At 38.2% G+C, this 11,364-nt stretch overlaps 1 protein-coding gene across 2 annotated transcripts in view; it reads right to left on the bottom strand.

The window, feature by feature from the left end:
* LOC138019319 (repressor of RNA polymerase III transcription MAF1 homolog) overlaps positions 1-10,484 on the bottom strand; it is an 11,500-nt gene extending 1,016 nt beyond the window's left edge. Inside the window, exons 1-5 of one of the 2 annotated variants that reach the window (XM_068866067.1) lie at positions 9,427-10,484; positions 8,291-8,749; positions 3,994-4,113; positions 1,778-1,855; positions 1-1,662 (exon numbers count right to left, since the gene is read on the bottom strand). The exon at positions 1-1,662 is cut by the window's left edge and continues 1,016 nt beyond it. In XM_068866067.1, the coding sequence (XP_068722168.1) occupies positions 1,638-1,662; positions 1,778-1,855; positions 3,994-4,113; positions 8,291-8,749; positions 9,427-9,509 (765 nt within the window). In that variant the 5' untranslated portion in view covers positions 9,510-10,484 and the 3' untranslated portion in view covers positions 1-1,637. Of the gene's footprint in view, positions 1,663-1,777; positions 1,862-3,993; positions 4,114-8,290; positions 8,750-9,426 lie in introns of both variants that reach the window. The other variant, XM_068866066.1, reaches the window with a different exon arrangement.
* Between the last annotated feature and the right edge of the window lie 880 nt (positions 10,485-11,364).

Here is an 11,364-nt window from a genome sequence, read left to right as displayed (position 1 = left end):
ACCCTCCTCGACCTACAGAATTCTTCACATCCTACTCAGCCTCATTCAACAAAAATTATTGCTAATTATACATTGGTATCACCAGCTCGATTTTGATTGGCTATAAGCATGCAGCAAATTCTTGCTTGCCCTGTTTTGCTTACGTCATACCTGCAGACAATAGATTTTATGTAGAATTGACGTCATACTTACAGACAATAGTTTTATGCATGCAGAAGTGACGTCACCCAATACAATAACCAGCAGTTTGATCAGTTTTGTCATGGAGGAGCTCAGCTCAGGAATATGCATAAAATTATAATAAAACAATTATTGGATTCGGTTTTCGCATGATAGCGATAATTATCAAGGTCTCAGATGGTGTTATCCGCCTCAGCCTTCAGCCTGGGCAGATAACACAAACTTTGGTCTTGATAGTTATCGCTATCATGCAAAAACCAAATCCAATAATTGTTAATTTATTTCATGATCATTTTGCTTTGTGGCCACACATTATGAACAGCTTTCTAAATTACTAAATTATTGTTAAAATACTTTTGATTTACACAACTCTATGCCACTCTTGTGAAATTTGTATAAAACTTGAAGGAAAAAGCATGTGTGGATTTACCACCTCACTTGTAGAATGAAGGATGGATACGACAATTGCCCAACTTGTGCTGATATTGCTCATCCGCTAGATGGTGATTTCTTTTATGGATAGCATAACCAATAACTTGATTAATATTTACCAGTAATTATTAGCAATACTTTCATATCTTTTGCAAGTCAAACCATTAAGTGAAACTAAACACTACACAACTGTAAATCCTTGGGTAGGACCTCGTTGCTTGAAGTTTGGTTAGGGCTAACCTGCATTAAATTGATATCATGATGACCTAATAATGCTACATGTAGTTAGTATAATTACATAGGTGATTAATGAAAATCTCTGCACTGATTAGTTGCACTTGAGGAAATGATTATGCGATAATCACCTATTTAACCAGTTTTTTTCAAAATGGCCACCAGCCGTTTTGTTGAGGTGACAAAGGAAGAAATTAACTGTTTTGGAGAAAATACATATTTTTCAAATAATCAGTCACCTATGTAATTAATTATACAGTGTACCATGTAATTATACTGTACATATAAAACAATAATAATTTCTTCTCTCCAGGCTCGGTGTCGTTTCGGTATTCACCTCACCTTTGGTGAAGAATTATTGTTAAGTAACCAATTACTAGTAATACTACAGTAACCATGCTTCAAGCAATAATTGCTAGGTCATTAAGTTAAAGTACGCCACTTCATTTCAGTAAAATAAATATAATCTTGACCATTTGGAGGTAATAATGTTATCTACACCACATTGAACTTTCTAACAGTCTTACCAACACAACCACTCAGAAAAGTTTCTTAGAGCCAACAAACCTCAAAATAGGTTGTTCTCACTGTATAATTCTACAAGACTTTTATGTGTATACTCTCACGTGTTCTGTATAAATTTGTTTAGGAACAAATCAGGAACAAATCAGAAAGTATTATATCATGTAATTGTTTCCTTCATTCTCGTGACATGTTTAGTTGATTGGTGTATTCTCAGAAGAAATTACAAAATACCCTTGACAACATCACAGTGCATTTTGTGGTGCCATCTAGGTAATGAGTATGGGTGAATTCCTGAGAAAGAAGAGAAAAAATAGTTTAGTCACATTAATATTTTGTGCAGAATTTTTTTAAAAATTTTGTTTGATACAAGTTTGTCATAAAGTTCGAAAATGCTACAAGGCAATACCTGCTGAAGGAAGAATCCTCGTATGATGTATCCACTGCTTCCATTTCAAACTGTTCATCATCAGACTGGTATTGAGCACTGCGGCTTATGATAATATGATATGGGTTAGGAAATAAATCTGTAATCTCCAACAAGAATAAAAAACAGCAATATCAAGGTTGCTGTGCAACATTTCGATGACTTCATGTCATCATAATTAAGCTAATGGAATAACTAAGTTAATGAGATATATAATTTTATTGAATTTTCAACCTCAGTTAATGCATTTCTCATGCTCCGATTGGTTTACTCAATCGCGGTTATCAGCTCATATATCATACCTTAATTTGACCTTATATGGCAAATGATTGTGCTAAGCGTTGCTCCACTAAAATTTTTTTCTCTGGAGAGCGAAATTTATCTCTGAATAAAGCAAAAAAAGTTTGGAAAGTTTGGATCAATTCCGACATTTAGAAGTACACAAAAAGATGAGAAATGTTTTTGTGATGAGCCTGCATCTGTCTGACAACCAAGTATTACACATCATTGCATCTTCATCAATTTTTTTTCAATTTTTCTCAGATTTTCTCACTTTTTTTGCTCGTATTTTGTACTCCCAAACTTTTAGAGTTTAAGGAATTTAGCAGAACATTTATTCCGTTTGCGTTTGTAGGCTACGCGCCTCGTTGGCTATTTACCATCCCATATCCAATGCGCACTCATGGAATTATTGTTAAACTTAATTTATCGTCATGTAAAGAGCTTGGCACTGGTGGAATCCTAAAAAAATGTTGCACAAAGCTGGATTGTTTGATTTTAACACAAAATCAGATTCTGTCTGCACCAAATTCTTTACATGACTACAGATTTATTTTATTTTGCCTGAACCTACACCATAAAATTTTCACACCTTTTTTATGCATACAGTATGTATTTCAATCAACTTAGTTATTTAAGTAGACTGATAATGATAACACAGAGTCATCAACATGTCAATCAACAACTTTGAAATCACTGATTTTTATTCTTAAAATATTTCAACAAAAAATAATTCTTTGTAATACTTGAACATTTTACCTAGTTCATGCAAAATAATAAAAGCGCTTTTTAACCACTTCTGTCAAATGGATGGTGTTCAAAACTTAAGCAATCTAGTGGTGACCTGTTACAACTTAGTTATACTAGACATACAAAGCCAGGAAGGCAACTGGACGTACATGCACATGTAGAGAGAGACAAACTTCTTCTACAGCTGTACTGTTGTTTTATTGTCAGTTGCCTTGTGCTTGCATATCATTTTGCAACGGTTGCTTGCACTTTAACTTCCTCAGTGCCATTAACTTGTTTTTTTTATTATTTTGCACTTGCAGAGTGTTCTCTACAAGACAGTACAAACAGGTAAATTCCTTCTTTCAAGCTGACTCCCAGTGAGTATGGCTAGAATAATATTGTAACATTACTTTACATGTACATCTCAAAGTACTGTAGGTTTTGCTTGCTTTGGCATAAACAATGTCTACAAAGACTGTGTGATTTCCTTGCACTGCTTATAAGCTGCAGCCCTAGTGAAAGCTATGTATAGGATTTGTGATCATGTTTGTAAAAAAAATAATGCTTTTTACAAACCCCAACTATACTTACATTTACCTGTTCATTAATTTAAGTTATTTGATCAATATTTAACAATAAGACCCGTAGCCCTTGCGGGCTACAGGTCAATAGCCCATGAGGCGAAGCCGAATGGGCTATTACCCGTGGCCCTTGAGGGCGAGGGGTCTAATTGTTTTAGTATCACCCAACTAGTCGGACAGAAAAGGCAATAATAAAGTTAGCAAATGCAAGTTGAAGAAATATTTATTTGGGAATAAAACGAAAGAAAGCGTCACCCTTTTCGCTACTCGAGGACTATTATTAATAGTCCTCTAGTAGCGTAGCCAATCAAAATGCATCATTTGCATTAGTCCACTAGTTGGGTGATACTATTAATTAATAGTTATTGATTAATTAACTAGCCATCATTCTCAACAAGCCTGCACCCTTAAAGATCCTTACAGATCTCAGCAAAACCTCATGGATTTTTACAGCAAGAATTTTGAGGACCCTACTTGAGATATACATGACTACCTGATTAGCTTAAAGGAAATTAAGATAATTATTTTCATAAAGTTCTTACAAGGTAACAAGACAAAGCAAGTGTTATGCAATGTCCAACTTTTCTAATAGGCATCATGTCTCACCTTGAGGCCCTACAGGTGAAGAATATGATCCTCTTCATCTTCTTGTTATAGAAGAAATAATTAAAAGACCAAAGGCTTCCCTCCTCTCCATAAGGGTCAGAATCAAGGTCAGGGTTGTAACTAGAAACAATGTCATAAGAAAATATTATTATTTCTCGCATCAGACTGTTGGCACTACGTTGATTTCACTGACACAGCATTGATCAAAATGTATGTCTTATTGATTAGTTCAAACTTCAGATATACATAATTATATATTATATAACTATATAATTATAGGAAGACCAAGTGTAACAGCATAATACCAGAGATAAAGAACAGGCGATTTGGAAGGTTTGACCACATAATCAGCAGTGTTGTCATTAAGTTTTGAAGCAGGTGTAGCACTCAAGATTTCACCCGTAACATGTAAATAGATGGTCAAAGGCCATGTAAAGGAAGGCCCGAAGGGCCGGAGCCCCTAGAGGGGTCTTGGGGCATGTTCCACCAGAAAACTCTTCAAATTAGATGCTCGGAAATGCATTTTCCAGCCCTCTGAGGTGCAATCAATCAAAAAGTGATGAAAATAAAACAGGGCAATAAGATAAACTTCACAATGAATAAAGATATTTACTAACCATGTGGAAATGGTCATGTATCACAGAACCTTGAAAAATTATACCATTTATACCAAGTACGATGCATTGATAATGATTTTGTTACTGAAAAAATGGCGTCGGAATCCAACAACGATCGATCGGGGGTGTTCTCCAAAGGTTTCTTACAGAAAATGTTTGGATTTTTATTAAAAGCACGTCTTAGAATCAGGAACACAGACAACACAAGGCAGTAATTATATTTTCTGTAGAAGGTAAATGTTTATAAATAAATTTCAATTTGTTTTGCACCATGAATATTCATTCTGCAGCAACCATCACCCGTAACATTGACTGGGCTCAGCCGTAACAGGTGTTACGGGTTACGGCCCCTAATAACAGCCCTGGTCAGGATGCATCCAAAAGGTTGCTCTCCACTGAAAACCACCTGGCAAACGGAACCAAGGAAGACTAAAAACCATGTGGCATAGGACAAAGCTACGTAGCTGAAGCTAAGGAGATGCGACACAGTTGGGACAAGTTACAGAAGATAGCTGAAGACAGAGACAAGTGCTGATCTACGGTTGTAGCCTTACTGTATGTCCCACTGGGTAGGGGTAGGGGTAGGGGTAGAAGGAGGAAGAGGAGGAAAAGTAGGAGCAGAGCAGTAGTAGTAGTAGTACCGGTAGTAATGGCAGTAGTAGTGGTGCCCCAAGAGTGTCGGGGAGGTGCCTACAAAATAACATGGGTAACAGGTGACTTGGCCTTTTAAAGACCACTTCCTGTGAAGAAACAGCGGCATGAAAGCAAGAATAAAGTCAAAGGAGAGCTTAAGTCCAGGTTTTGAAAAGCACTGTTTCTCCACATGCATTGATCTGAAACATACCAATCCACCTGTGAAGCAGGCCACCTGTACTGGTGCTGCCATCTGCTATAATGCCAGAGCACAGAGTAATGGAAAACTAGCAAAGTGCAAACTAAAACAATGCAATGAAATAAATAAAACCAATTAATGATTTAATATTATTTTTCTTTACTTTGGTTAATTCCTGAGACTACCCAGTTTGGCCAAATTTAGAGCAGTTAACGCTGGAGGTACAACTTATGCAAATAATAAAAACTGTAGTTATTGTGGATACAGGTGACACACAAATGCATGTACATGTACGATGATGCCCAAGTACAAAAAAAAAAAAAAGGTAAAATATATTTTTGGTCCCTTTTCATCAAATGACCCTTTTTTTCCCCACAAGATGAACCCAAAACATTTTTTGACACTTTTTCTTGCTTAATTAAGTTAACCCTTTCATCCCTAAACTGGCCATACTTACAGCAGTTTTTACTCCGTCTAACCCCAGATGATTTTAGTCTTCAATGGGTTAAAAATGTGAAGCTATTTTGCCAAACTTGATAAATACATGTAAGAAGTAATAGCTGCCTTCTCATATTGCACTTCAGTATAATAACATTAGTACCTACATTGTATTCAAGATGATAGCCAGATGAGAGTGGAAACCACCAAAAAATTGAAAAATAGGACAATTTTTAATACATGTATTTCATGTATTTCACTTTTGTGTAAGAGAAAACTGCAAAAATTGATATCTCAATAAAGACAAGTACAGCAAATCGCTTCCTGATACATTTTTGATGGGGAGTGTAATACTACTGTACAATGTATCTTATACTAACCTTCATGTAGAAAGAAAGCTACACTTACATGTAGGTAGGGCCAAATGTCCAAACACAAAGCCCAATAGCCTCAGAGGAAAGATAATCTTACATTTAAATAATGTATAATTATTATGTTTAACCAAGTGATTTCACCCTCTGCTTACTTCTGTGGGCCAAAGTGTGAAGTCTGCAGCAAATTTTGATCATCAATGACAATATCATAATTATTAATAAGAAGAGACGCTACAAGTTTCAGTACTTCCCCAAGAATCACAGGAAAACATACCATCACAACAGCAAAACTGAGTTGACTTCATCACCTCTTATTAAGGCACAAGACCATGGTGATTTTTCAATAAACATTGTTCTCACTTTGGTAACAAAGGCAATTTTCAAAATGATATTGTTAGAGAATCCCAATACTGGGTTCAGGGACTGTGTTTTGTCTGGCCTCTCCCTCAAAACCTGTCCGGCATGGTTAGACCTGCCGGGAGCCTGAGCTCCCGCCGGCATAGCTCTCGAGATCTCTGAGACACACAAGCTCCTACACCACAGCAAGGTAACAGCCCAAGTAGGAGAAACAATCACAATATCCACGGATCAATGCTGTTGATTCAATATTAATAAAATGACTGGTACTGAGTTGGTGTCAGCACTCCCCTTTCAGCAAGTCCCCAGTTACAATCCTGGATTTGGCATGTTGTTTATTCTCTACTCTGCTCTGGTATGCTTTTAACTGGGTATTCTGGTTTTTCCCTCTCATTGAAAACCAACATCCCAGTTCACCTGATACGATTTGCTGTCTTCCCATAAGAAGACATCTACTGTTGGCTCATAATTTCATAAGCTTGAAACTCTTTGACTACTCTTTCACTTACTGTAAGGCACTGCAGACCCAGCAAATCACTTGTTCTCTGAGACTTATGCATGTACTCCATTTCATGACTTTCGTTCCAACAGTGAACCTCTTACTGTTAGTACCTACAATCAGTGGCAAAAGTCTTGGGACACTCACCATTTGAAGTTGGTTTTCTTACTGAGTTTGAAAAATTGCCTCCTCCCCCCCAGAACAATGTTGCCAGTAGTGAACATACATTTCCTTGTCTATTTCAACATTGATTGGGGGGAGGGGGGACTTGTATTTTGAAGCTTTCAGTGGAATTTTGACAGTTATGCTTAGTTTCTGATGTCTGAGAGGTTTTCAGGCCCATTCTGGCACTAGCATCCCAACTACTTTTGCCACTGATTGTAGGCACCTGGAGACCATATTAATTTTTCATCGAAGTCGTCATCTGGGGAAATTCTCCTGATTAAGTGTACTTGCACGGACAAAATCTTGGTTTGCTGAAGTGTGGACTTTCATAAACCAGTGGTACAATAAGTGTAACTTCAACATGGCATATAAGCCAGACAATATCTACATGTATTTGCCATGAGGGCGAGAGGGTGCATTAATCTTACATTCGCTTTGCTCTGGGTGCTCTGCCACCCAGTGACATATTTTGTTTTCTGTTGTACTTGGTGACACGACACCTTCCTCACCAGTGTAGGGCTATTGTGGGAGCCAGCAGAGATGACGACAAACAGGTTGTACAGTGTTGAGAACTTATGGTTCCCCTGGGTTTTGAAAGTGTACATTACTCACAACTTATGGTGTCAGTAACACTTACTTGAGTGAGTAATAACATGTACCAGAATAATCAGCCTTCCTTGAGTAATGCAAAACGTTACAATACGCGACAAAAGAGTTGAAACACTTGCAACTTTTTAGGAGTGTTGTAATCTTTCCATTTAACCCTCTTCCACAACAATGTTGTTTTTTTTTTATCACCAAGACTTACTTTTTCCATTACCAACAATGAATGGGACAGTACAAGTCGAAAATGTAACAAACATGACAGTACAGTGTCTCAACTACTTTTGTTGCTCATTGTTGCATGTGCTCTGAAAATTTATCATATTATTTCAGTTTTCAAACCTGCTGTAGCTTTGTGTGCATAGACACGAATGGTCCAGTAAATTAGATATAAACCTTGAAACTGTTTTACCTGAAAATATCACACTCCACCAGATTAATCTCTTCATCAACAGCGGCCCACAATCCAGTTTTTATGGCCACAAAGCGCTCTCCAATAATGGCAGACAAATTCCCATTGATGCAATCGATAACCTCTTTCAAGTTTTGCTCACGACAAAACTCATGAGACTTGGCATTGCTGAAGTCATAATCAGGATTAAATGCTGCATTCAGTGTAGAGATCAAGTAGAACAACATCTTCCCACTTATGGTATCACACAATACACCTTCTTCTTGGCTGCTTGCACTCAGTGTTCGCTGGCGTGCACTGGCTTGGATACCAGGGTAACCTCTAACTGGTGACACGCTACAAGCATTAGTATTTTGAGGTGGTGATAATGCTTGAAGTTCATTGGGTCCAGTGCCTTCATTTAAGGTTTTGTACAGCTTTTTATCACCACCAGCCATCTTGCAAGAATAACTTTCAATTCTGAAGACCAAATGACACATAACACAAATGGATTCATGAATTGGGCCAACCAACACCCAGGGTCTTTTTAAGCCATTGACTCCCAGGGGTTCCCCATTGACGAGTAAAATTGTCAGACGTTAGTCTGGCCGGTTTAGGCCAGTTTGGGTGTCAAAGGGTTAATTAATTAAACTAAAGAGATACAGTTGCCTTTGTAATGAAATCTGCAAATTTCTGCGCATTCTAGTCTTTTTGGATAAGGATCATAAACTATGGACCACATCTGGCAGCACAAAGGTATTGTAAGATGTGGCAATCAGTTTACGTCAAAAAGTCACTGGTACAATGGTTGTCTTTCCGTAATCATGACACCCTTTTGATGTAATTCATTTTTCGAGTTCAGTGGCTTTTTGCAAAGGATCTAGCCTTGCAAAGTTCTCTGTCATCTGACTGACCCATAATTTCTTTTTGAGCTTTTAATAAATACCGGTAAACTTAAAAGTTTCACAGGTTTAAGTTTAATCAGTCCAATTTCGTCCAAAAGGGTAAGTTTGGCAAAAACATTAAGAATTTTACTTTTTCGTGAAACAGGTGAGCTAATAATGCTGATACGTCATCAGCACTATTTGTATTTTTGGAAATACGGCGGCGTTTATTTAATCATTTAATAGAATGTTCACCTTGAAGCCAAAACTTACCTTCCATCAATTTGACTGTTTCCTGTATTCATCGTAATGGCTGCACTAAGCGTATCCAACCTTGCATTTTCCAAGAGCTTCATATTTCTCGTTTTTTCGGGAAAAAATGGGATCGGGTAGCTTGCTACTGTAAGTTCGACGTGGGATAGAACTGGCCGATCCGTCGTGGTCTGTTGGACAAATCTTATTCTTGATTTGGCTTAACAGTCAAACCGTTGCTTTTCTAATTGCTCACCGAGCGGACTAATGATTGAGCTCTTGACAAACGAATGGTGTGGAGGCTTTCTTCCACTTTGGGCGCCAAACTTTTCCACAGAGAAGCTGAGGAAGGTTTTACACTCACTCGTATGCATATAGATATCTTCCTCTGTGCTCCAAAAATCCACAACTAAACACACACCGTTGTGTGAGAAAGCCTTGAAAGCAGCTTTGGTGATAGCTGTAGTGATATTTCAAGATTGGGCTACTCTGAAAAACGCGAAATCTCCCGTTGAATCAACGACAATATGGCGACAAAAACAATGATTGCAAAGACTAACTCATCAATGACGTCATCATGCATAATTTAGAACTCGCAGAAAGCCTCAATATTCTCGACTCCCACCTCCAACACGCGACAACGACTGCTCCACATTAGGCCACTTCGGAAAATACCATGATATTCTTTGTTCGTCCCCTCCAGTTTTGTATTAGCATTGTTTCCAGTTTCTCTTGGGACTTATGATGGTCCCAAGAGAAAACGAAAACAATGTTTATGCAAAATTTTGGGGTACAAGCAAAGACTATATTACCGCGCACCGCTGGCTCAGTTGGTTGAACGTCGGGCTGTTACGCGGGAGGTCGCGGGTTCGAACCCCGGCCGGATCAACACTCAATATCTGAGGAGAAAGTGCTGCCTTTGTACTTTCATCTGCAAATGGTTAGACTTTCAAGTCTTCTCGGATAAGGACTGTAAACCGTAGGTCCCGTCTCACAAATATCTTCTATGTTCATAAGTTTCCTGTGGGACGTTAAAGAACCCAAGCACTATTCGAGAAGAGCAGGGTATAAAGTCCCCGGTGTTGTGGCTGTCCTGTTCTGTCCAGCAGAAGTGGCCAGCTTGGTAGTGATGTCTCTAGAAAGGCTTGTGGTGTATGAGGCCACCTAAGCAAAAACAGCCACAAGTCAAAAAGGGACTTTTGCCGAGTGCTGGAACGTGTACATGTATATATATGTTAAAATTCAACTTGATAGCGAGGCAGTCAGGACAAAGACAAAGGAAAGTGGATGATGTGCAAATGTTTTTCACATTCATTTCAACGTGTTTCTATTGTTAATTGTTGGTTTTCACTCACTTGATCAACATTCATATTTTTCAACGAAAACAAAAGAAAACGTTTGCATAATAATAGAGCTAAATTCCCAGAGGATTGGGTCGGGACACAAATATGGCCGCCGTTTCTTTGTTTAGGGGCACAAACATGGCGGCTGTGACGTCATGTGAAAATCGAGAATTTTTTTTGTCCTCACTGCCTTGCTATCAAGCTGAATATTTGATATTTCGAAAATGGCCTAATGTCGGACAGCAATGGCTGGTTCGATCAAAGGTCCCTTTTTTCTATCGCCATATTTCGCTTTGTTGTTTAGTTCTCGCTATTGGCTCGCATGGCGTGACGCATTGTGCACGCTGTCGTTTAGCCTGTTCCATTGTTCCGCCTCGTAGGCACGCTGTTGTTTAGTTAGCCTCGTAGTCACACGGTTCGCGCATAATTAGCGCTGCACCTTTGTTACCCTTTTTTTGCCTGCTCGTCCTTTTTGCACATCATTCTTGTTTTCGGTTAATAAACGTCTTCTCTTGCTCGGAGTTTCGGTTCAACTTATTGGCGTATGTAATTTTAAACCTCTCTCTACGAATACCTTTTTATCAGAAGCAGATGGTGGACAATTTTTGAGAAAACT

Source organism: Montipora capricornis, chromosome 10 (genome assembly GCF_036669925.1).
Source record: "Montipora capricornis isolate CH-2021 chromosome 10, ASM3666992v2, whole genome shotgun sequence".
In the NCBI taxonomy this organism is placed as follows: domain Eukaryota; kingdom Metazoa; phylum Cnidaria; class Anthozoa; order Scleractinia; family Acroporidae; genus Montipora; species Montipora capricornis.
This window is presented reverse-complemented; position numbering and strand designations above follow the sequence as displayed.